The sequence below is a fragment of the Aaosphaeria arxii genome (assembly GCF_010015735.1).
Source record: "Aaosphaeria arxii CBS 175.79 unplaced genomic scaffold BU24scaffold_6, whole genome shotgun sequence".
Classification (NCBI taxonomy): Eukaryota; Fungi; Ascomycota; class Dothideomycetes; order Pleosporales; genus Aaosphaeria; species Aaosphaeria arxii.
This window is the reverse complement of record NW_022983479.1, coordinates 562,153-585,205: the sequence shown is the minus strand read 5'-3', so window position 1 is coordinate 585,205 and position 23,053 is coordinate 562,153. Positions and strand designations below refer to the sequence as shown.

Below are 23,053 nucleotides of genomic sequence, written 5' to 3'. Positions count from 1 at the left end.
ATGCGCCATCACCTTGAGGCTTGGGGGAGGAACCACTCCATCCCGTGGCAACCGTCCGCGCGGATAGCTCACTTCATCGGTCACGTGATATCCGGCCACTGCAGCGGGCGGCCAATTCCAGCTTGCTAGCCAACATCAATCAATCAAGTGTCAACGCGATACACTACCCCACAACCACCTTTCGCTCTCGAGACCTCTCGACCCGTTCTAAGATGCTGTTCTTCGGTCTCGGCAGCCTCTTCTATGGTGAGTGCAGTTCCCGCCCTTCGATCCCACTCAAATGAGCATCCGTCCGAATGTTTTGTTTCGGATATCAAGCATTCAAGCTTCAAGACCGCAATCCACCATTTGGCTCTCACCATTCACATACTTTCCTCAAATCCTTCCGATATCTCCTCCTCTTCCCCTTATCCATTCTCCCAAGAATTAAAAATCACCGCCATGTCCTAGGTGCATGCAGAATGAATGATGCCTGGAGTGTGGACGCCGCAGTACTCAACTAACCCGCTACTTTCCTAGTCACGATTCTCCTCATCAATGCGGTGGCAGTCCTGTCCGAGGACCGCTTTCTCGCCCGCATCGGGATGACCTCTTCCTCTTCCGCAGACCAGCAGGGTTTCGGCGCCCCCCGCGACAACGACTCGATAAAGGCGAAATTGGTCAATATGATTTCGAGCGTGAGGACGCTCATGAGGAGTAAGTCACTCCATATCTATACGCATACTTCCGGGAAAGATATATCCAGGAGACGGGACTGGCTGAGGAGGACAACAATCGTTTCAAGAGGAACCGACCGCTGATACTGGAATGGAATGGAACGCTAACATGGGACAAACAGTACCCTTGATGTTAATCAACACGCTCATGATCATCTACCTTCTGGTCCTCGGATGAGCCAAGGCTTATTCTATACGCAAAATCCTGCTAGGGAAATGGGAGCTCCCAGCGCTTCTCCCCGGCCCTCGAAAGAGTGTGGTAGAGATATACATGTTGACAAAGCCACCGGAACGGATCGACGTTTACTACGCTCCACCGGTCACTGGGAAGATGCTTTCTAAAACAGAGCAAGTCACGCCAACCCAGGAATTAAATCAGTAGACGAGGAGGAACGATTGATACCACTTTTCACATACAAAAACCATTCGCATCCTGCATAGCGTTGTCCGATCTCAACCCATATAGTGGCATATGACGATGCGGCAGTACTTTCCCTGGCATCACTACGATTCGCATGTTCAACCGGCGTATCCAAGTGATTTGCGGTATAAAAGGACGGAATCAGCGACACATGTAATAGTACGAAATCGCTACGCCAGAAAAAACACCCAAGGCAATTAAAACAATATACTACCAATGAACAAACTGAGAACCCCATTCTGACCCACCATATCACCATGATTAACAAACCCAAGTTGACATTATATCACCCCAAAATCATATTAACCCCCAAACTACATCTCATCCATAACCAAGATCCCAAACCCACGTCTCGACTCCAGTCCAAATCTCCACACAGGACATATTACCCCATTCAGTACCGCCATTCACCATCTACATGCATGAATCTCCCTCTCACCAGTCTCTAGCTCCCTCCCCCTGATCCATCCCATAGACAGAGCTACTACATCCCCCAAAGCACCACAACCCCCACGTTCATCGTGGCTTTCATTCATACCCTATATCATACTCAACACTTATGACAAAGTCTACCGCTCGCACTCTACACTTACAACAAATCCTCACTCCCCCCCCCCCCCCTTTTCCCCTACCCTCAACCTTAAACCCCCACAATCCATCTAAGTTCTAGACAGACAGAGTACTTACTTTCTCGTAGAATGTGAATTTCACCCAATATATCTACTACTCCACTCATCTGAAAAGCCTTTCCCTCCATCATGAAGTTGAGTTAAAATCTTCTTCTGTCTTTTCATAGTTTGTACCTTATCCCTCAGACCTCACCCCTAATCGAACAAAACAAACCAAATAAACAAATAAATTATAAACCAGAAGCAATACTACATGACATAGCAAATTGCTCTTCCTAGGTTAATTTTCAAAGATGTTTAGTATGATGATTATAATATGCTATATTAAGTTAGGGTTCTTCTGTTTTAGCTCTCTGATGAAATTATAATTTACTTTTGTAGTTATTATTAATGAATCTAGAAGGGGGAAAAAAATTAGAATCCAACTTCCTATCAAATATACCTTGTAGTAAAGTGTGATTACACTGATACCATAGTCATCCCGAGGTAAATAAATATGTCCAGCTATGGGTAGGGTTTGAAGTGAGAAGATTGAGATTTGAGTTTATATTGATAGATAGTACGTTTGCACGCACACATCGTCAAGTTAGACAACAGTAAGTGGAAACAACCTGTGATTATCATCACGATACGGACATCAAGGTACAGACATCAAGGGTCATTGGTATATATGTACAGTACGGCTTGTATTTGACCTGAACCTGTTGTTGGCCCTATGAAGGGCGAAACCGCCTCCCCGGGGAGAGTTACGCGTAAGTCTGTGTACATAGTAGCTATTACTACTACACTTGCACTCTTGCTGCAGGTTCAGAAAGACTGCTCAATCGCCTTCAACACAATAATACGCCGCACATGATCGAGACGGAATTCATGTTTGCCGCCGCTTTTCCTTCCCCTGCTCCCGTAATTTTCGTCGCGACGCAAAGGTCACTGTGTCGCTGAAACCACCGCCAGGTATCGCAGGCAATAGAATAATAACTCGAATTGGTCTCGCCCAATTCTTTCTCCTATGAATGACGAATGTATAGACAAGTGTTGCGCCAATGTACAGAGTTGCAACAGTGCAAAAGTAAGAGATGCTGGGCTCAAAACAATGGACACCTTCGTGAACCTGCCATACTCCGATAGATGGAAAGAAACCTCGGATCAACCGTTGATCAGAGATGGAATGTAGACTTCTTGCGCCCGATGCTGAAACGATTCTTCGACTTTTCGGGCTTCTCATCGACGTCTGTACCTGGTGTCGAAGGAGTTTCGTGCTCCGAATCTTCGTGCTTGTGATTTCCAGACCAGAACTTCGGTTTGTGCCGTATGCTCATGCTACTGTGTCTGAAGCGACTCAGGCTAGTCTTGCCGAATGATCCATTCTCCTTCTCCTTCAGCGCCTCCTTGTCTTCTTTATCCCCCTCGTCAGAACCCCCTTCTCGCCGCCTCTTCTCCTCGTCTGCTTTTGCAGTGGATTTACTTGCCGCAAGTGCTTGTTTGAGCTCGTCTTCTTGCCGTTTATAATTCTCGCGCCTCTGTGTCTCAAGCTCCTTTCTCTTTAGCTTCTGCTGCTTCTCGAGTTCTTTCTCGGCAGCCTTTCTTTCTTTCTCTTCCTTTGCTTTCTCCTTCTTCATTGCCGCGGCGCTCTTCCTGTTGTTCAATTGAGGTATGCTCGTAGGGACGCTCTCTAATGGATAGTGGGGTGTCGTTGGAAGCGGCGGTGCGGTGGCTGCATGGTTCAACTTTGGCAGTTGCTCATCGACCTCCGGTGTCGGTGTAGTGGCATGCTGCAAAGGATGGCCGTTTGCTGTGCCGTTCGCCTTGGGTGCTGCTACTGGTACGGCCTCCTGCTCGGCCTCTGTTGCTTGCTTTGCGGCGGCAAGGTTCTCGGCCTCCTGCTCCTTCTGCATCGCCTCGAATGTGGTCTCTTGATAGAACAAAACATAAGCGCAAGCAAGGACGTTCTCTCCGCCGAAGAAGTTGCGCACGTAGGCCTTGTCCACGGGCTCCACCATTTCGTCGTCGAAAAGGAGCCAGCCTCGATCTTGGGTCTTGATGATGGAGACATAATGGCCGTGGTAAGGCCCACCTCCAATGTGAACGACTACGGCGTAAAGTTCATACAGTCTATCGGGGTCTTCGGCGTCGTCGGTGGTGTTAAACAAGCGCAGATAATAAGGATATACAACCCGGTGAAAAAGCTTTTGTAATCGCTGCAGGTCCTCGGTGTATTTGAAACGTTTCAGGTGCAATGCCAGAATCCTCGGCAATCGTTTAATCTTCATCCTCTTCTCAGCTTCTTGCAGTCCTCCACAATTGTCGCAATGGAACTTGTTGCGCTCGCAGAGCATTTCCTCCTCGGAGAACTTTCGCAGACAGCTCGTCACAGACGAATGCTGATCTAGGTCGACTGAGAGATCGAGGAACACTTCGTCCCTCTGTGACGTCTTTTCGCAAGTGAGACATCTCGTTTCGGAAGTCAAAGTGCCCTCGAAGAGATCGTGGACCCAGCCAATGTTGCTCAGGGCTCCGGCTGATGTCTTGTCAGGATGCGTGACTCCATTTGTTACCGTCGTGCCGTTCGCTTCGGTGCCATCTACTTCCGTTATCCGGCTCTGTTCTGCTTTGGAGAATTTCTCGACGTTATCGACCACCTCGTTCAACAGGAGGTTGAGGAACTCGTGGGCGTCCTGGTGCATTGGGGTCCTAAACATCTCGTTGTCCCTTCGTAGAATCTCCAAGAACTTGTTGGGGCTCACCACGCCAATGCGCGAACGGTGGGCGATGACGGCCTCGAAGATGTCCTTCAGCGATGTGAACAGGGACTCGGGCATTCCGTATGCACTGGAGTTCTCGTAGTTCATATCAAGGATGGGACCTGCCGCCATGGCTGCCTTCTTCTTGTACTCTGGGGAATCCTTGTTATCCTCGGGCTTGGTGGGTGGCGGTCCACCCATAGGGTTCACGGGCGTCAACGATGGCTTTCGACCGGCGGGAGCGCTGGGCGCCGACATGGAGTTTCTGCCCTTGGGTGAGAGGGCCGAGTTCTGACCATTTGTGGCGGGTGCGATGTCGGTATCGAGGCGAGGTAACGGAGCGTTGGCAGGTCGTTCGAGGGCTTCGGGTGGGGATCGCGAAGGGAAGTTGATGACCTGTTCCCTGAACGGGACTGAGTAGTATAGACATTGTACTATGGAATTGCAGTAACTAGATAGATGTGAGCGACGAGGTAATGATGGGGCGAGGCGCGTTCTGAATTACCATGTACTGCCGAACTATTTGGTTGGTAACAAGTTAGTTGAGAGATGCTTGAGAGCTAGGGGTAGGCAAGAAGGAGACCGACGGCCATTGGGAGGGAGGGATTGGGAAACTCACATTCTCGTAACCAAAGAATTTGTCGCTGCCATCTGCGCGCAAAGGACCAGCGTCGGTGAGGAGTTTCTCGAGAGGCGTGGGCTGTGGGGCGTTTGGATCTTTCTTGACTGGGGGAGCGCTGGAAGCTGGACTCGCTGGACCCTGTTGTGCATGGATTAGCCATTGTGACACGGCGAGGCGTGGGCATGGGAGCAGATGGCGGGAGAAGACCTACAGCGTTCCCTTTGAATCTACCGAAGAATGAAGTCATGGCCGGAGAAGAGGAGGAGATGGGAGGACGGACGGGCAGGAGAGAGAGGAGAGGAGGGAAGAATGCTAGAGTGGGGAGAAGCGATGAACAGATGAGGCCCGGAGATAGACAAGCATTCGTACTTAAGCGGCGCGAAGACGGCTGGGGAGGCGGGCGTGGGTATGGGTGTTGGCGCAGACAGGGACGAAGGATTGGCAGGACGCCAACAACGGTTGAAACGGTAGGATGATGATGATATCGCTGAGCATGGGTGGTGGAGAAGAGAGAAGAGAAGAAGACGAAGAACAAGAAGAAGAGGAAGAGTTGAGGAGATGAGGCACAGGAAGAGTGCGACGGACGAAGAAGGTAGGTGAAGGCGGCGGAGGAAGGAAGGAAGCAGTTGGTGGTAGTGGTAGCGGTAGTTCGTAGTAGGTAGGTGGGTAAGTACGAGGGCAGGTACCGATGGGGGGAGATAGTGTTAGTGTCCAATGTTTAAAGGTGTTAGTGGAGGTGTTTTGGGTGTAGTGGGTAGGGCGTAGTCATTGAAAGGGTGTATGTGTGTTTGTGTATGTGTGTCTTAAGGCATCTGTATATCCAGTGAAAGTGCAAGTGAGTGATGTACAGGCAATACAGTGCGACTTGTACGTATGTGACATACGAGTACAGTACACACAGCAGTCATGGTATAATGGAATGGCACAATGGTAACTATCTAGAGTATCCACAGGCAGGTCCGAGAGGGTATAGGCGCGCGAGAAAGTCGGTTCGATCTCGGTTGGCACCAGAACTTGGGGTTAATACCGCCGAAGCACGACCAGGCCCCGGCCAGACCAGTCAAGCGGGTTTGGTGAAGATGCAGTGAAGGAATGCAAATGAAGCAAACAAGTGCTCGGACTGGAGAAGAACCAACCAACCAACCAACCAACAAGGTGTATTGAAGTTATGTAGTTGTGTATATATGTACTCCGTATATATGTAGTACAAGTATATGCGATGGGATGGATGGGTGGCACGGTGAGTTGGATGTGAGGCGGCGTAGAAGAAGCATGGAAAGATGGGGGAATTCGGTACAAGTGGAGGAACGCGAGGTGGTGGCACTGGTGACTGGCAGTGGTCCTGGCACTCGCACTCGCACTCGCACTAACGGCCGAACCTGACCGTCATCCTGGGATAGTGACGACTTACTACAAGGTACCATGGACCAACTGCCTACCATTCCCAGGTACGGCCACTGTGCACTCTACCCTAATAACCAGTACAGGGTAGCTATCATACCGCAATATTGCATTCATCTTCTACTTGTACATAAAGGTACTCCGTAGTTGATTGTTTATTGACGAGATGAGTAGGTACTCCACGGTGTAGTGTGTACCAACTCTCGGTTGCAGCCGATCAACAGCTGCCCATCACCGCCCATCACCGCCCATCACCGCCCATCACTGCCCTTCACGTCACTAATCACCACCGACAACCAACATCAACCCCAGCCCAGTGTCTCGTTTCCCCGCATCATTCAACCCCCAAACCCTCTAAGCCGGTAATAGAGCCATTGCAGCACTTGCAAAGTCAAAAATAAACCAAACACCATAAATCCCTAATTTTACCACAGTCCATCCTTTTTTTGCTTGCTTAATCCTCCATCATTCGATCAAACCACTAACAAACATAAAAAAGACACCGCGCCGCAGTCCCGGGGTGGCGCTGGAACCGGAGTTTCTTCCCTCTCCCTCCGCATCGTTCCCTCAAGACCTGTGCCGCGTTCGATGCGGTGCGGTTCGATGCGAATCGATGCGATGCGATGCGTTGCGTTGCGTTACTGTGCATGTGTGGCGGCAAGAATGACAGACCTGTATGGGGTAACTAACCACCTAACTATAGAAGATGGAGTAATCTTCGGTATAATGCCAGAGGGTAGTCTGTCCATCATGCGCGTGCTTGCATCTCAAGAAACACAAGACCATGCGACGCCTACATACACACCACCACCACCACCACCACCACCACCACATCTTCACCTTACGCCTTACTTGTACGGAGTATGTATGTGCATTGCATACACCATTTGCCAAACCCAACACAAGCGCAAAAAGCCCCCCGTCAGTCAAGCCTTTCCACCGAATCCCACAAGCTTTTCTCGTCCTTTTCTTTCTTCTGCTCTCAACTTCACGACTCTTAAAAAGCTCCCCGCTTAGTTGTAGAGGTCAGGCACGGGCGGGGGACCAGGGACCCGGGCGGCGCTTGAATGCGTCGATTATTGGAGCGTTAATTTATTTCCCTCCCCCCCATCCAACGTCCTTCCTTCGAACGGCGTTCCCCTCTTTCTCTCTACTCTTCCTTTCTTCCTTTCTTCCTTTATCAATCAGTCATCATTCAGTTTCCCCAGATATATCTTCGACCGAACTCACCATGGCACAATCACCTCTCCCCAATACGTCAGCAGAAGGGAAAACCGAAAATAACCAACCCAGGTATCTCAGCAAACCCAGAAAACGCAATAAATAGTGCACCCACCAGCAACTCGCGTGGCGGTTCTAGAATCCCCAAAACTTGGGGGAGGGCAGGCAGGCCCACGAGTTTGTTGGTCCAAGATAAACCCGCAACCCATAACCATGGGGCGGCGGCCGCGTGTGGTGCCTGCCCTGCCCTGCCACCTGCCAGCAACCACCCAATACCAGCCAGTAGCACTCGTAGTTACCCTACCGGCCAGCGGTGGATGGGTGGTTTCCCAGCATCCAGTACCAGCAAGCAGCGCGCACATGGCAACATTTAGCCTATCGCTCGTGGGCCTAAGGGACTTTCCCACCAAGCTTTCTTTACATGTTGGGATGTGGTAAGGTACACTTCAGCCCAGAGCAAAGTACGGTACGGTACGGTGCCTATTCCTCCGACCTCGCTCGCTCACGTTCAGCGCATCTATCTCCATAGCTCTCTGCTCTCTGCTCTCCAGCGATCCCATCGTGGAGATGTTCGTGCGAGTACCGCACTGTACCTTATCTTACTCTTACCGTGCCGTCTTATATGTATGTACTGTCATGTCATGCACGCAATAACGTAACCAGTAGTTAGTTAGACCCTTTGCGTGCTCGGTAGGGGTGCAGTCGTTGCTCGTCGATCTTTATCCGCTTCGGGTAATTTACCGGTTGATCGATTGCGTGTTGTGCATTCGTGGGTAGGTGGAAGTGATGTTGGGGAGCTTGGTGGTGGTCCTAGAGTTTAAATATCTACCTAGGTATATAGATACATAGATATAGAAGTAACGTGTTGTGCCATGCCATGTCAAACGAAATGGTGTTCAATAGCTGTCCAGAGTGATATGTGTATATGAACATATTGTCATTTTAGCGTACTATCTCCTAATAACTACAGTCCTATAAATGTTTTTAAAAGGCAAGTAGGAGTGAGTTCAGCACGACAATCGTATACACTCTACGATGCCCTCTACACAGGAAAAGAGAAACACCACATTTCCATGAGACACTTGACATGACGAATACTCTTCAAACTCAAACGTATATTGACCACCCCTACCTGCCTACTGCCGTCTGTAGAAATAATGATACAATTTCCATTTTTTGCGAACTTTGAACCTAACCTGCCTGCCATCGCCCGCCGCGTCTATCCCGTCAGGTACATCTACGGGAGGGATTTGCATTGTATTACCGTCTCATAATAACCGCAATAAGAATTTCGCAGAAAAAGAAAGGTAGAATAAATGGCAAGTCACCACTGTCGCTGTAACCCATTACCCGGCATCTTTCGTCGTAATGCCAATGGCCCATGCCATTGAGACCTCCACTCTCTGCTCGGTGGTACACACTTACTACAGCGATTGCTACTACTAATACATGGCCATGAAGAGGGAGGCGAGAAAGGAAAGAGAAAATGCAACGCCATCGAATGTCGACGTTTGCGCCAGGACATGCAGGGAATATCGTGCATCATCCTCATGACCGAGCCGAAGAGAAAAGGAAAGGGGTATCGTATAGGGATTAGATCCTCCGAAGGCGCTGGTCTCGATTTTCCATAGATGATCGACCAATCGTCATCAGATCTTCGTTGATGCCCTCGGTGGCGGGGTGGTCGTGGATGTACTCATTTCGAATCCGCGAGGCCTCGCGGTCGTATGCCGCTACCCGCTCATTAAACAGCGCTGCGTTCGCTATCGCATCCTCTTTGGCCGTCTGCGTCTGGTCGAGATAAGGCTTCTTGATCTCTGGGTCGGCAGTCCGCCATTTCAACCCCAGGGCAGTGCGAATCTCCGTCTTGGATGCCTTTGCGTTTGCATCCTTGGTCGACCTCTGTCGTCTCTCGTCGCATTGCTTCTTGCACGTGTGCCAGTGGTCCTTGGTAAACAAGAGAAATGGGTTCACTCCTCCGCGGCCAGGCTTCACAGGCCGATCGCCCAGCTCGCTAACAATAGCGCCAATGATAGATGCCTCATAATCCTCGTCGCGAGATCTAGCCCCTGTGCCATTCAGATGGTTGGGTGTCCCACGAGCCGATGCAGGTGTCTCTTTCGGTTTCCAGTCCGGTGTAGTCACTGAATGTTCTGCTTTGATCTTCTTCTCTATAAGCGGGCTTGGAACCTGGATGGGGCCGATCATGGCTTCCACCACTTCTGCTGCGGCTCGAAGTCCCGACAGATAAGCGCCATGGACGGTGGCCGGATGCGTGCCACAAGTCGCTTCACCAGCAAAATGTAGGGGCCCATGGGGTTTGGCCATGACATCATAATCGCCAGCTTGTGTTTCCGCCGCAACATATGAATAGCTGCCGCATGTGTAAGGATCTCTCCGCCACCGGGTCACGATGGTCTCTACCGGGGCCGGCACTGCATCAGGCGCAAATATTCTGGTCAACCGCTCGGTAACCTCCCTAACGAGATCTTCATCAGAGTTGGCTTCTGCATAGTGTGCGGCTTCTCCTGCCATGAGTGCAACGAGCATTGGCCTTCCACTCGTTTTGATCCGATTCCAGAAAAGGTAGAAACGACCTCGACCTGAAGCGTAATCCTCAGGATTGAGGCTCTCGGGTTGCTCTGAGTCATTGAGTAGCCCGAACATATCACGCTCCGGCTCCCAAAATGGCTTTTCATAAACAAGAATGACCTGGTGATTTGTTAGCCTTTGCAGTGCATCATTTCTTCACTTAAAACGCACCTTGTTGAGCAGACCGAAACCCATGCGCTCGATAACACCTTGTTTCCAGTCAGGCAGTGGAGGCTGGAAGTTGATCGAGCCAGATTTCAATACACCAAGGGGCGTGGTAAGCACCACGCGGTCTGCCTCTATGGTCTCACCATTGGCACACTCCACTCTCACTGCTTTCCCAACTCGTTGCTCCTGGGCATCGTAATGCACTGACTTGATTGGGGACTTGAACCTTACATCCATTCTTTCTGGACATTGCCACAGCCCGCGGGGCACTTGTTGATAACCTCCAATTATTTCTGTGTGTTCTCCCTCAAACTCATTTCCAATGTCCTGATCCCAGCCGCTGAGGCTGAGCTGATTCACGCTCGCTGCATTTGCATACTCAAGGTTCGCATGGTGCCAGTTCAAGAGACGCAGGTCCTTTGGTCTCAAGTTGATGAGTTTTTGGTACTGTTTGATGCCGTCATCCATGGTTTTCCCAAGCGTCGGGTATATGTACGAATTTGCAGCTCCATAGAGATCCAGAGTCTGACCAACCTGCACATTGGGAAGAGCCTGCCAGCCCATTCTTATCGCTGATTTGACAGCTGTGTTGTTGGGATTGTAGCCTGCCACGAGTTGGTATGCTCTTCCTCCGATGTTTTCTACTCCAGCGGACGGCTTCTCCTCTGTCGTTGATGCCTTCGTGTTGACATCAACTGGTAGAGGCGTGTTCGACTTTTCTAATGAAGCAATAGTCGGCCCGCCGCTATCGCTGGGATCTCGTCCGATCAGTATGAGATTGCGATCTCCCTCTACTGTGCGATAGCTCTCTGGCCTCTTGCGGTATACGCTCGCTCGTTCTAAAACGTCATTGTACAGTTTCTCTACCCGCATATCTTGGCCCCGATTTACAATGGATCCATCGTGATCGTACAGAACCGTGTTGTCGCGCAAACCGTGATAGGGAATTCCGAGCTGTCCTCGAATGATAGCATTCAAGGGATTGCCATGCTCAAAGCCTGTGATGATTTGAGCTCCCATTTCAGCAGTGCATCTGTGCCCTCTGGGTATTACATCCGACTTTTGGCCATGTAGAGGATGTGAGTACACGCGACCACCGACCCGAGGTCGAGCTTCGAGAATGATGACTCTTGGCGGTCGTTCACCGGCATTTGTCCACTGGTCGCCCAGCTGTGCGAATAGTGCTTCCAGGTGTCGGGCGCATCCCAGGCCAGACATGCCTGCTCCAACAACCACAATAGTCCGCTGCGCCTTTGCCTTATTCCGTGGGGTGCTATTCACGATTTTGGGCACCTCGACACAGCCAAAGTTTATATAGCCATTTCTCATCAGCCAAAGGTAGGCGATCTTCGCAAGATCAAAATAGCGTTTCTCTCTCGCGCAGCCCGCAGCTTCCTCCAGACTGACATACACAAGAGGATTTCGTGTCCACAGTCTTAAAATTGCATTCCTGATATTGAGATAGATGGTAACTTGCGGAATGGTGATATGATTTCTGAGAAGTTTGTATTCCTCTGGATGCAGGGAGAAAGGGTTCAATCGTGAGCTCTGTGCCGCAAGTATTGATTGTCGAGCGAACTCTTCCCACGACATCGCCGGCGGTATCGATGCATTCGCCTTGAAATCTGAGGATTTTGTCTTCGCGGGATTGACTATCTTTTCCGCCGTTGACTTCGGTGGCGGCGCAGCGCTAGAGGTGGCTGATATTTGATTCAATGAGCTTTTCTCAGTTACATTGCCGTTGCTCAAATGTGATGGCCGTGTATCATCAGAACTAACAGCGCCATTGACATGCACATTCGGAAGAGATGTTGCAATGATGTTTTTGGATGATTCGATCTTTACTGGCTTTCCGTTCGGATACGAGTTCAGGGAGGGTTGCTGATAATGCAATGGGGAAGGTACATGGTTATGTTCTTGCCCAATTGCGAATTCACTAGACAAAGATCCATCTCGATCCTCTCTAGCACTTGCTTCTGACGCCTCATGAGCGTCTCCGAAGTGAACCGAAGATGGTGTAGATTCGCTATATTGTCCATAGATCATGTTACTAAGCCCCGGCATGGATATCGCGTGAGGACCACCTGAAGTCTTCAGATGCGCATCGTGAGACATCGACAGAATATCATCGTGCGCCTGATCGAACAAGAACGGGCTATCGTCGAGCGCGTCGGCATCGTTGGCGGCAGCAAGCGTTGAGTACATGATGGAGATAGATGGCGATCTTCCTCGATTGGCATAGACCATCCACCTTGCGCAGGCGCGCAAAGAAATAGTAGAAAATGAAACAGGCCACCCGCCTCTATATCAATACATTTGGCATAAAGGAAGGTCCGACCTCAATGCTTTGAAGCATAAGACGTTCTGATTTCTGATGGCTGATGTCGTGATGGTTGAGCAATCGGGTGCGCCCCTCAAGATCTGTCGAAGTCTGAGGGCAGAAACTTACTATACCAGATTCGACACATCCGATGGCTCGTGCCACCCTAACCGTCAACCTCCATCGTCCTATGTTGTCTGGCCATGATTCAATCAAACGCACGCCGGGGCATTTTCCATTCCAAAAATTGGTCATGGTGATTGGAGCAGTGTGTATCTTGTCAAAAATCAAAACCTGCACCTCGGAACTGTTCTCAACCGGCACTCAGCGGCCTCCGCGACTGGACTCTCAGCACCATGTCGCAAGAGCAGGATATGCTCTAGCTTCGTATTTGTTGCATCCTTAGGGTCTCTTGCAACACTTATCCTTCATTGTATACACTAACCGAACTAATTCTGCGTGAAAGCGGTTTATTATGAAGCCATCATGACATACCTGGTCCACCAATGGAGATTGCCTGCTACTTCTTCAACGGATGTAACAGCAGGCGAAGAGAGTTAGATAGTAGGATACGAACATATCTCACGGATCCCGTAAGTATCAAACCCTTGATTTCAATCTGTTTGAAATCCTGACTGATGACCATTAGGATGCGAGACGTTCGCAATCACCAACCTCGTCGTAATTGCAGATTCCATCAGAAATCGTACTGTTATGCAGCTTTCAGATTTCACAACATGTAACGACCACACAATAGATATCCATCTTATCATCCTCGAAATATATACATAGTACGATGTAATACGTGGATTAGAATGGGATACAGGGGGAATCTATAGACATTGGGAACGTCGGGCTCATGGGCAATATCTCTTCAGATAGTCATTTCGTATCAGGAAGCTTTCGGAGGCTGAACATATTTCCATGACGTTGGTTGCAAGCCAGAGACTGCATGCCTTTGGGTACATAGATGACTATATTGGCTCTTTTATCTACAAGGTACTTAGGTGCCCGTAGCTTCTAATGTATGTATGTACGTGCCGATACGTTGCGCAAAAAACGAGATCCGAGCCACCAAGCTTTAGAAACGTTGGCTATTCTGAATATCAAGGACCTGTTTGATTATAAACTCAATATTTAATCCAGCTGGTCATAGGATTTCTGCAGTTTTACATAGTCACGACCCCACGTGATTGCATGACGTCGTCTGTGCGCTCCAAACGACTGGAGAACGTGGAGAAGTTTACACCGCCCGCGTTGCGACATCGTTGACACCTCAAAACAACACTGCCATTTGCAGCACCAACAATGCGATGGCCCTGGTCTGGCGACGACAATGACAAGACACGGTCCGAGCCGTCCTCGTGGGCCGATTTACTTGACACGTCGAAGTGGTCTTGGGATACGTTCACGGGACCGGGGGCCCTCGTTCCCTCGATCGTCTTCACGGTGACATCTCTCTCCGCATTGCGTATCTACAAATCATATTTGAGACGCATTCCAAGCGTCAATCATATCAAACCGGATTACTTTCGTCGACGAAGCTTGTTCGGCCAAGTCAGTTCAGTTGGAGATGCAGATAATTTCCGTCTCTTCCACACGCCAGGTGGACGGTTGAGTGGTTGGGGTTGGCTCCCCTGGAAAAGGGTACCTACCACGAGGGAAGGTTTGACCAATAAAACCGTAAGTTTTTGATCATAGCTGAATAGATGCACGTTGTGACATATTCATTGAATTGTTTCGCATGCGGATGCTAACGTGACTATATAGATACACATCCGCATCGCAGGAGTTGACGCACCAGAGCTAGCGCACTGGGGTCGAGAAGCGCAGCCATTTTCCAAAGAGGCATATGACTGGTTAACCCAGTATATTCACAATCGACGAGTTCGAGCCTATATCTACAGACGTGATCAATACGGCAGAGTGGTGGCGCAAGTGTTTATCAGGAAATGGTTCGTCCAAAAGGACGTTGGATTGGAGATGCTGAAACAAGGATTGGCGACTGTCTATGAAGCAAAGACAGGATCTGAATTTGGAAAGTCGGAGCAGATCTATCGGGATGCCGAACAAAAAGCAAAAGCAAATCATGTCGGCATGTGGTCGAAGCCCTCTTTGCTAGGAAGGCTGCGTGGAGAAAGTGCAAAAGCACCAGAGAGTCCACGAGAATACAAGAGCAGACACAATGCTGCAGATAAGCTCAAGAAAGGAGCATAGAGGAGGGCATACCCAGCGTTGCAATCAACAATAGTGATAAAGTTAGGAGTCATGCATTACTCAAAAAACTTTGCCAATCATTGTCCCCACTCTTATTATTATCTGAATTTGGTCATGAAGTTTGAGGAGCACCCATGGGAAATGACACAAACGGCTAAACTACTAGAGGATCTACCGAACTGGGACGCCAATGATGCAACGGCGCAGTTCGCATTGCGTGGAGAAAACAGGCACAGAAATTTCTTGTGGGAGATAGTTTTTTTTGTGACTCGCCGGTCATCGGTCGGGTTCCCGATGATAGCCACGATTATTGAATGGATAATCTCTTGGTGGGAGAGGCCACCGAACTGTATATGATATTGAGGGCATTGCAAAACAATGCTGATATCACGGGAATCTCCCCACGAATCGTAGTTATAACATAGTAATACTATAGTAATGGCAGGAATCGTACCATTTCTCCTGGCCATTGTTGATGTTTGCCCAATGCCAGGTATGACTGTTCACAGATCTGTGTAGATCTTGCAATTAGCGGGCGGTGTGCGCTTTAGGTGTGTTATCATCGACGCCAGACCCAAGCCAGCACTCCCAAGCGAAGATCGGCTGCTCTGCCATTGGCCAATCGAAAAGTTGTCCAGCCGGAGGTGCAGCTTCACCGCGCCCCGCGATAGAGTCAATAATTTTCTCGACAGTCACTCTTATACTTGATCTACTCGTCTCCAGCTTCAGCAAGTCTCCAATTGCTCCCCTCATTCCATCTTTGGCCCTTCAGCCCGCCGCCAGACGCCTACAATCGCCCTCAACGATTGCTGCCCTTTCGAGTTCGTAAAGCTCTTAGGCTTTCAGACCATTAGATATGGCTCTCTGCGGGCGTCTGGCACGTCGCGCGCCGGCACTTACGGGACAGCTTCGTTCTGTTGCTCCCTCGATCGCGTCCAGGCATTTCACATCGCGAGCCGTAAAGCCGATTGCTGCGCTGCGAAGTAGCCATGAGTCACCAGCTGCTTATCGCCAGCTTCGAGCTTTCACAAAGATCTCTGCGTCCTTGAATAAGACTCAAGAGGCGCCAGATGCAAAAGCATACATGAACAGTGGCGCCGTGCCCACTGCTAAGGACCTTGTAGATGTCAAGAAAGTGCTAGTCATTGGTAGTGGTGGTCTCAGCATTGGACAGGCGGGAGAGTTTGACTACTCTGGTAAGATTCGCATTTCTCCACTTTGTTGAAAGAAAATGACTCCGATATTGATATATTGGGTAGGCTCGCAAGCTCTGAAAGCCTTGAAAGAGGCTGGTGTTAAATCTGTCCTTATCAACCCCAACATTGCAACCATCCAAACCTCGCACGTGCTTGCCGACGAAATCTACTATCTACCCGTAACCCCTCAATACGTCGAATATGTTATCCAGAAGGAGAAGCCCGATGGCATCTTCCTCAGCTTCGGTGGACAGACTGCCCTGAATTTGGGTGTGAACATGAACAGACTGGGCCTCTTCGAGAAGTACAACGTGAAAGTGTTGGGAACCAGCGTCAAGACCCTCGAGACCAGCGAGGACCGTGATCTTTTTGCCCGCGCTCTGGATGAGATCGACATTCCAATTGCCAAGTCTATCGCCGTTTCTTCTCTCGACGAAGCTCTCGATGCTGCTGAGAAGGTCGGATACCCCATCATTGTGCGTGCTGCATATGCCCTTGGTGGTCTCGGTTCCGGTTTCGCAAACAACCCCGAAGAACTCAAGAACTTGGCCGCTCGGTCCCTGACCCTTTCGCCCCAAATCCTGGTTGAGAAGTCTCTCAAGGGCTGGAAGGAGGCTGAGTACGAGGTCGTCCGTGACGCTGCTGACAACTGCATTACTGTCTGCAACATGGAGAACTTCGACCCTCTTGGTGTCCACACTGGTGACAGTATTGTCGTATCTCCCAGTCAGACATTCAGCGACGAGGAATACCACATGCTTCGTTCTGCCTCGATCAAGATTGTTCGTCATTTGGGTGTTGTTGGAGAGTGCAACGTCCAATATGCGCTCCAGCCTGATGGTCTTGACTACAGGGTCATTGAGGTCAACGCCCGTCTCTCCCGTTCTTCCGCTTTGGCATCCAAGGCTACTGGATACCCTCTTGCGTATACCGCTGCGAAGATTGGTCTTGGACACACTCTGCCCGAGCTTCCAAATGCTGTCACCAAGACCACTACCGCCAATTTCGAGCCCAGTTTGGATTACGTCGTTACCAAGATGCCTCGATGGGATCTTAGCAAGTTCCAAAATGTCAAGCGCGACATTGGCAGTTCCATGAAGTCTGTTGGTGAGGTTATGGCCATCGGAAGGACCTTTGAGGAGTCTTTCCAGAAAGCTTGCCGACAGGTCGACCCCAAGTTCTTGGGTTTCCAGGGCGATAAGTTCGAGGATTTGGACGACACACTCAGGAACCCAACCGATCGCCGATGGCTCGCTGTTGGCCAGGCTATGTTCCACGAGGGATACTCTGTTGACAAGGTTCACGATCTCACCAAGATCGACAAGTGGTTCCTCCACAAGCTACAGAACATTGTTGACTGCACACATGAGCTTGAAGAGATTGGCAGCCTTTTCGGATTAAAGAAGGAGATCATTCTCAAGGCTAAGAAGCTCGGTTTCTCTGACAAACAGATCGCAAAGGCCGTCAACAGCACCGAAGACGAAGTCCGCGCTCGCAGGAAGAGCTTCGGTATCAGGCCATGGGTGAAGCGAATTGATACTCTTGCTGCTGAGTTCCCGGCCGAAGTGAGTACATCCAGCCCTATTTTTGAAACTCTGCTAATTGATTTCTAGACCAATTATCTTTACGTGAGTTTCATTTCCATTCCCTATTTTCTACTTCTTCAAATTTTTGGACAACTTTCACGATCTTTTGGTGGTCGATGTGGGCACACTGTGTGAGTGGGTGGGCGCCAAGCACTCACACACCACTCAATGGAACCACACCATACTTCAGTGTTTTAATTTTTTCTCTTCAATATTCCTTGAAGTACCCCAGGGTTTGATTTGGGCTTCGTGGGTGGCTGCGTTATTTGCGCATCGATCCCGAACACAGCCCATTCGCGCATTCTTCTTGGATCGTACTTGATAGTGCACTGTCACCTGTTCAAATCGCTAATAAATTGCGCCAGACTACCTACAATGCTTCCTCCCACGATGTCACTTTCGATGACCATGGTGTCTTGGTCCTCGGAAGCGGTGTGTACCGAATTGGAAGCTCAGTCGAGTTCGATTGGTGTGCGGTCAATGCCACCATGTCCCTGAACAAGCTCGGAAAGAAGACCGTAATGATCAACGTAAGATTGATGTCTCTATGAGTTGTTGATATTGTCAATTTGCTAACTTGTTTATAGTGTATGTCCATCTTCAAGCTTCCGCCGCTGGCCGAAGATTTGAGGTACTGATCATTTTGAACTTTACTGACTTATGTGTAGACAACCCCGAGACGTACAGCACTGACTTCGATGTTGCCGACAAACTCTACTTCGAAGAGCTCAGCTACGAGCGAGTTATGGACATCTACGAGCTCGAGACCGCCAGCGGAGTCGTCGTGTCCGTCGGAGGTCAACTGCCCCAGAACATCGCTCTCAAGCTCCAGGAATCTGGAAAGGCCAAGGTCCTCGGAACCGATCCCCAGGATATCGACAAGGCCGAGGATCGTCACAAGTTCTCTTCCATCCTCGACTCGATTGGTGTGGACCAGCCAGCCTGGAAGGAGCTTACCTCCTACGAGGAAGCTCAGAAATTCGCTCGATCCGTTGGTTACCCAGTCCTCGTCCGACCCTCTTACGTCCTTTCTGGTGCCGCCATGACCGTCATCCGCGGTGAGGACGAACTCAAGGAGAAGCTCACTGCTGCTTCTGATGTGTCACCCGACCACCCTGTCGTCATCACCCAATACATTGAGGGTGCCCAGGAGATTGACTGCGATGGTGTTGCTTCTAACGGTAACCTGCTTGTTCACGCCGTCAGCGAGCACGTTGAGAATGCTGGTGTCCACTCTGGAGATGCCACTCTCGTTCTCCCTCCCCACTCTCTCGACGAGAGCATCAAGGAGAGGGTGAAGACCATCGCAGAGAAGGTCGCCAAGGCCTGGAACATCACCGGTCCCTTCAACATGCAGATCATCAAGGCAGATGATCCCGAGGGAGGCGAGCCCGCGCTCAAGGTCATCGAGTGCAATCTCCGTGCCTCTCGCTCCTTCCCCTTCGTCAGCAAGGTCCTCGGAACCAACTTCATCGACGTTGCCACCAAGGCTCTTGTTGGCCGTGATGTTCCCGAGCCCGTTGATCTCATGGCTGAGAAGAGGGATTACCTCGCCACCAAGGTTCCCCAGTTCTCCTGGACCAGGTTGGCTGGTGCTGATCCTTTCCTCGGTGTGGAGATGGCTTCCACTGGTGAGATGGCCTGCTTCGGCAAGGATCTCGTTGACGCATACTGGACTTCCGTCCAGTCCACCATGAACTTCCGCCTTCCCCAGCCCGGTGAGGGTCTCCTCTTCGGCGGTGACGTCAACTCCCAGGCTCTCGTCCAGATCGCCAAATACGTTCAGCCACTCGGCTACAAGTTCTTCGCCGCCAACAAGGACATCAAGAATTTGCTCGAGAAGACCGAGGGAATCTCAGTCGACGTCATTGAGTTCCCCAAGGAAGACAAGAGGGCTCTCCGCGAAGTCTTCGAGAAATACGACATCCGTGGATGCTTCAACTTGGCCAAGTTCAGGGCCAACGGCCTCTTGGATGAGGACTACGTTATGCGCAGGAATGCTGTGGACTTCGGCGTCCCGCTCTTCATGGAGCCTAAGGTAAGATATCTACCATGCGTTGAATGATCAAAGTATAATGACTAATTGCTTTTTAGACCGCTGTCCTCTTCGCACAGTGTATGAGCGAGAAGCTTCCTCTCGCCGAGGGCATCCCCAGCGAGGTCCGCTCGTGGAGCGACTTCGTCGGTGGCAGGCCATTGTAAGATATGGATCCAAGCTAAACCCGTCGACCGTCCCATTCAACTTCGAAATTATCAGTAAGGAAAGCGGATTCAGGTTAGAAGTTATGGGATGATGTGAAAGGTTAAACGGAACGGATAGGAGATTGTGCGGGAAGACAAAACAAATTACAAGTATACTGGGATGTGATTCGCCTGACATGAGGGAGTTCTCGGTACCTGTATATAAGTTTCACTTTTTTTATCATATGTCTAGTCTGGTTTCTGTGTGTGTATGTGGAGTATCTAAGAAATGCCATTTCCAAATCTTCCCTCTTCGCTGAAATGTTTCAGGCGGGGACTAGTCGAGTTGAGTGGAAGTGGTTTCAGGGTCGGGTTTACCATGGGTTTTATATATGTGTAGGTAGCGAATGATTGTCATTACTTTTCTCCATTATGTTATTCTGTGTTAATAGCTGACAGATTTGTGTCGATGTTCATCAATTGACCAGTATGTACTCGCAAAATTGGGTATTTAATTCGCTATGTAATGAAGAATTGCAGCTCTACCAGGGCAACATTGGAAGAAGCGATCTCCACATTATGCTAGTTCGTCCTGTTCGTCTGTTTCCTCCCGATACTTCCTTTTCTGTAAGACTTGGAAGCTACGCTGGGGCCGTACGCCAGATTTCCGCCCAGCCTTTGCCCATGACTGCCGGATCTTGAGTCTTTCGGCAGTCCCCAACTTTGCTGACGACTTCTTCTCTGATGACTTGCGCACGGATTGAGGTGCAGATTTGGGTGTACTGAACAAATGTCCAGCGAAAATGGAAGATGAGCCGGGTGATAGGGGTTCGCGTTTAACGATCGGTGTGTGAGGTGCATCTAGTTCATCTGGTTTGTCTGTTTCGAGAGGAAGTAGTTCCAGGCCGTCGATTCCGTTTCGCGCTGGACCTACGTCTCTGCAGCATTTGCTGTGCTTCTTTTTGTGCCTCTGCAACATGACCAGGCTTCGGAAGGATTTCCCGCAACCTTCGCATGCGTTTGATCGTATAGGCGAGGATTCGACCTCGTGATGATCAAGGTCGTTCAAAGCAACCGGTGTTCCGTCATTGGGTGGCTGGACACCGTCGTCCAATATCACTTCCGATGGGAGTCGTTGATCTGTAGCCATATCGTCGGCGGCCAAGTCGTCCTTGCCATTTGGATCTATCAGGGCTTCATTAAGGATTTGAGCTTGCGCCTCGAACGCAATAATAGACGACGTTGTTTCATCATGATCATCGTTCATCAACGCTTCCAACTCAATCGAAGGAAGTACAATTTCATCAGGGGCCAATTCGATGTCTTCAATTTCGAAGTTCTCCGGTGGTGGGCTGTTGTTCGCTAATGATAGCAATTCCAAGTCCTCTTGATCCATGACTTCATCGTCCAGGGTCGCGTGTCTACTGGTATCCCCTTCGCCAGAGTGTATGGCGCTGTGTATGTGGACTTCAGCCTGCTGGACAGAATTTGGCGTGAGAAGTTGGTGTTGCTTCACATTAAGTTGCGGTAGTTGATCATCCGGTTCATCTACCGGCTCTTGGACCAAATGGGAATCCATAGTATCATCCCATGCATTCGAAGAGGTCGTAGGTTTCTTGTGTTTGATAACTTTGTAGTAATGTTGTTGGATATACCAGAGAGGAAGGCATTGAAATGAAGGTCGCCCCATCTGGATCCGGGCCCAAGATTGATTGAGCTCCTTTTGCCTAGCAATATAACCGTCATCGGCGTCGGTAAACTTATACAAGCGATAGTTCCCTTTCTTAGCCTGCTTTGGGGTACGATCAAAGTCTTCTAAGTTGGTGTCCACGGGTGTGGTTGATTGTTCGCTCTCATCTTGTCTGGCCTCCACCCTGTTGACTGTATCCTTGGATGCCTCATGGACTTCTACAGGCGGATGCGACCGGCGCTTTAGTGTTCCAGTCTGTGTGGTCCTAGAGAATCCCTCTCGTCGTTTACGAGTCTCTGTAACAGCAATGATCGGGCTGGACCTGGGCAGCTCACGTTGCGGCGCCCGGTTTGGAAGGGATGGAAACCACCAAGTGGGCTCAGTAGCAGGCGTTACAGTAGATTGAACGGCTGCGGAAGCGGTAGCGGTAGGGTCTTTAAAGTAGTTGGAAAGGGCGTGGGATGTGTATTGCGAAACGGCTTGTGAAATTACTTGGTTGAGGCCTGCGAGAAAGGTATTTTGGGCATTTTGAATCAAGGGTGTTTGTGGAAATTGAGCGAAAGGTAGGGCTTGAAAAGGATTGACCGAGGTCGGTATCTGCGTGGATTGATTCGATATAGACGGTGTTGTATTTTCCGTGATTCGAGCCGAAGTATCTGTCTCTGTGGGGTCTGTTTCCGCAACTTCATGGCTTTCGTTCTCTTTGCGAGCGTTGTTGGCTTTTGGGGTCTTCGCAGATATCGGGGGTGCCAATTCATCCTCAGAATCCTCAATGATGCTTTCCCCCTGTTCGGAATCTCCAGGGAGTAGGTCATCCAGAAATTGCGCCGCTCTCCAACCCTTCGCATTGTTCTCTAAACTCCTAAGATGCCCCCTATCCACAACAATCGTGCCTGTTTGCATGTCTATCTCATCACTCATAGACTCCGGCATGTTCTCGTATTTCGCAAAAATGCTCTCAAACTGGCTCTTGAGCCTCGCCTCGGCTTTGCGCTTCTCGCGAACATAGTCAGGGTTACTCTCGTCGACTTCGAGGGAACTGTGGCGGCGCAAGCGTTTCGCAAGAGGCTCCATACTGGGAGGAAGCCCAGAGGTCGGGCAAGATGAGTCGTCGGGTAGATGCGATGTGGTGTGGTTCGCAATGGTGGAGGGGTTGTTTCTCAGAGCAGTTCTCAATAATAATATCAATTAGACGCGAAAGAGGTTGGGACGCGACTCGGGTGCAGCTTCCCCGCGACACCTCCGAACCACGAGCATCAACCCGGTCATGCTTGTTGCATGCATGTGGTCCGTGCGCTTCACCAAACCCACTACCTGGATGTCATAACTACCTACCTAGATACTGAATAACT

The 23,053-nt window shown here is 50.0% G+C and overlaps 8 protein-coding genes across 8 annotated transcripts; 5 read left to right on the top strand and 3 right to left on the bottom strand.

Annotated features, from left to right (window-relative positions):
* The first annotated feature begins 137 nt into the window (after window positions 1-137).
* On the top strand, window positions 138-982 carry BU24DRAFT_234540 (Yos1-like protein). Its single transcript, XM_033522219.1, has 3 exons — window positions 138-246; window positions 520-696; window positions 839-982. The coding sequence occupies exons 1-3, from the start codon at window positions 213-215 to the stop codon at window positions 892-894; spliced, it is 267 nt and encodes an 88-aa protein (XP_033381646.1). The 5' UTR covers window positions 138-212; the 3' UTR covers window positions 895-982.
* Window positions 983-2,691: 1,709 nt separating this feature from the next.
* BU24DRAFT_234517 (cysteine proteinase) lies at window positions 2,692-5,635 on the bottom strand. The gene is made up of 4 exons (XM_033522218.1): window positions 5,341-5,635; window positions 5,127-5,267; window positions 5,013-5,026; window positions 2,692-4,958 (listed from the first exon to the last, which is right to left on the bottom strand). The coding sequence occupies exons 1-4, from the start codon at window positions 5,374-5,376 to the stop codon at window positions 2,924-2,926; spliced, it is 2,226 nt and encodes a 741-aa protein (XP_033381645.1). The 5' UTR covers window positions 5,377-5,635; the 3' UTR covers window positions 2,692-2,923.
* Window positions 5,636-7,273: 1,638 nt separating this feature from the next.
* BU24DRAFT_234508 (uncharacterized protein) lies at window positions 7,274-8,173 on the top strand. The gene has a single exon (XM_033522217.1). The coding sequence runs from the start codon at window positions 7,315-7,317 to the stop codon at window positions 7,855-7,857; it is 543 nt and encodes a 180-aa protein (XP_033381644.1). The 5' UTR covers window positions 7,274-7,314; the 3' UTR covers window positions 7,858-8,173.
* Window positions 7,668-8,549, top strand: BU24DRAFT_424311 (uncharacterized protein). Its single transcript, XM_033528468.1, has one exon. The coding sequence runs from the start codon at window positions 7,965-7,967 to the stop codon at window positions 8,187-8,189; it is 225 nt and encodes a 74-aa protein (XP_033381643.1). The 5' UTR covers window positions 7,668-7,964; the 3' UTR covers window positions 8,190-8,549.
* A 795-nt stretch (window positions 8,550-9,344) lies between these two features.
* Window positions 9,345-12,716, bottom strand: BU24DRAFT_411064 (uncharacterized protein; the record flags this gene model as incomplete). Its single annotated transcript, XM_033526029.1, has 2 exons — window positions 9,345-10,463; window positions 10,515-12,716. The coding sequence occupies 2 exons, from the start codon at window positions 12,714-12,716 to the stop codon at window positions 9,345-9,347; spliced, it is 3,321 nt and encodes a 1,106-aa protein (XP_033381642.1).
* A 1,368-nt stretch (window positions 12,717-14,084) lies between these two features.
* BU24DRAFT_424308 (SNase-domain-containing protein) lies at window positions 14,085-15,133 on the top strand. The gene is made up of 2 exons (XM_033528467.1): window positions 14,085-14,514; window positions 14,602-15,133. The coding sequence occupies exons 1-2, from the start codon at window positions 14,140-14,142 to the stop codon at window positions 15,046-15,048; spliced, it is 822 nt and encodes a 273-aa protein (XP_033381641.1). The 5' UTR covers window positions 14,085-14,139; the 3' UTR covers window positions 15,049-15,133.
* A 612-nt stretch (window positions 15,134-15,745) lies between these two features.
* BU24DRAFT_424306 (carbamoyl-phosphate synthase) lies at window positions 15,746-20,411 on the top strand. The gene is made up of 6 exons (XM_033528466.1): window positions 15,746-16,244; window positions 16,308-17,809; window positions 17,858-17,872; window positions 18,196-18,360; window positions 18,498-19,868; window positions 19,925-20,411. Exons 1-6 carry the CDS (start codon window positions 15,905-15,907, stop codon window positions 20,030-20,032), a joined length of 3,501 nt encoding a protein of 1,166 aa, XP_033381640.1. The 5' UTR covers window positions 15,746-15,904; the 3' UTR covers window positions 20,033-20,411.
* A 104-nt stretch (window positions 20,412-20,515) lies between these two features.
* Window positions 20,516-22,905, bottom strand: BU24DRAFT_424305 (uncharacterized protein). The gene has a single exon (XM_033528465.1). It carries the CDS (start codon window positions 22,773-22,775, stop codon window positions 20,589-20,591), a length of 2,187 nt encoding a protein of 728 aa, XP_033381639.1. The 5' UTR covers window positions 22,776-22,905; the 3' UTR covers window positions 20,516-20,588.
* Window positions 22,906-23,053: the final 148 nt, after the last annotated feature.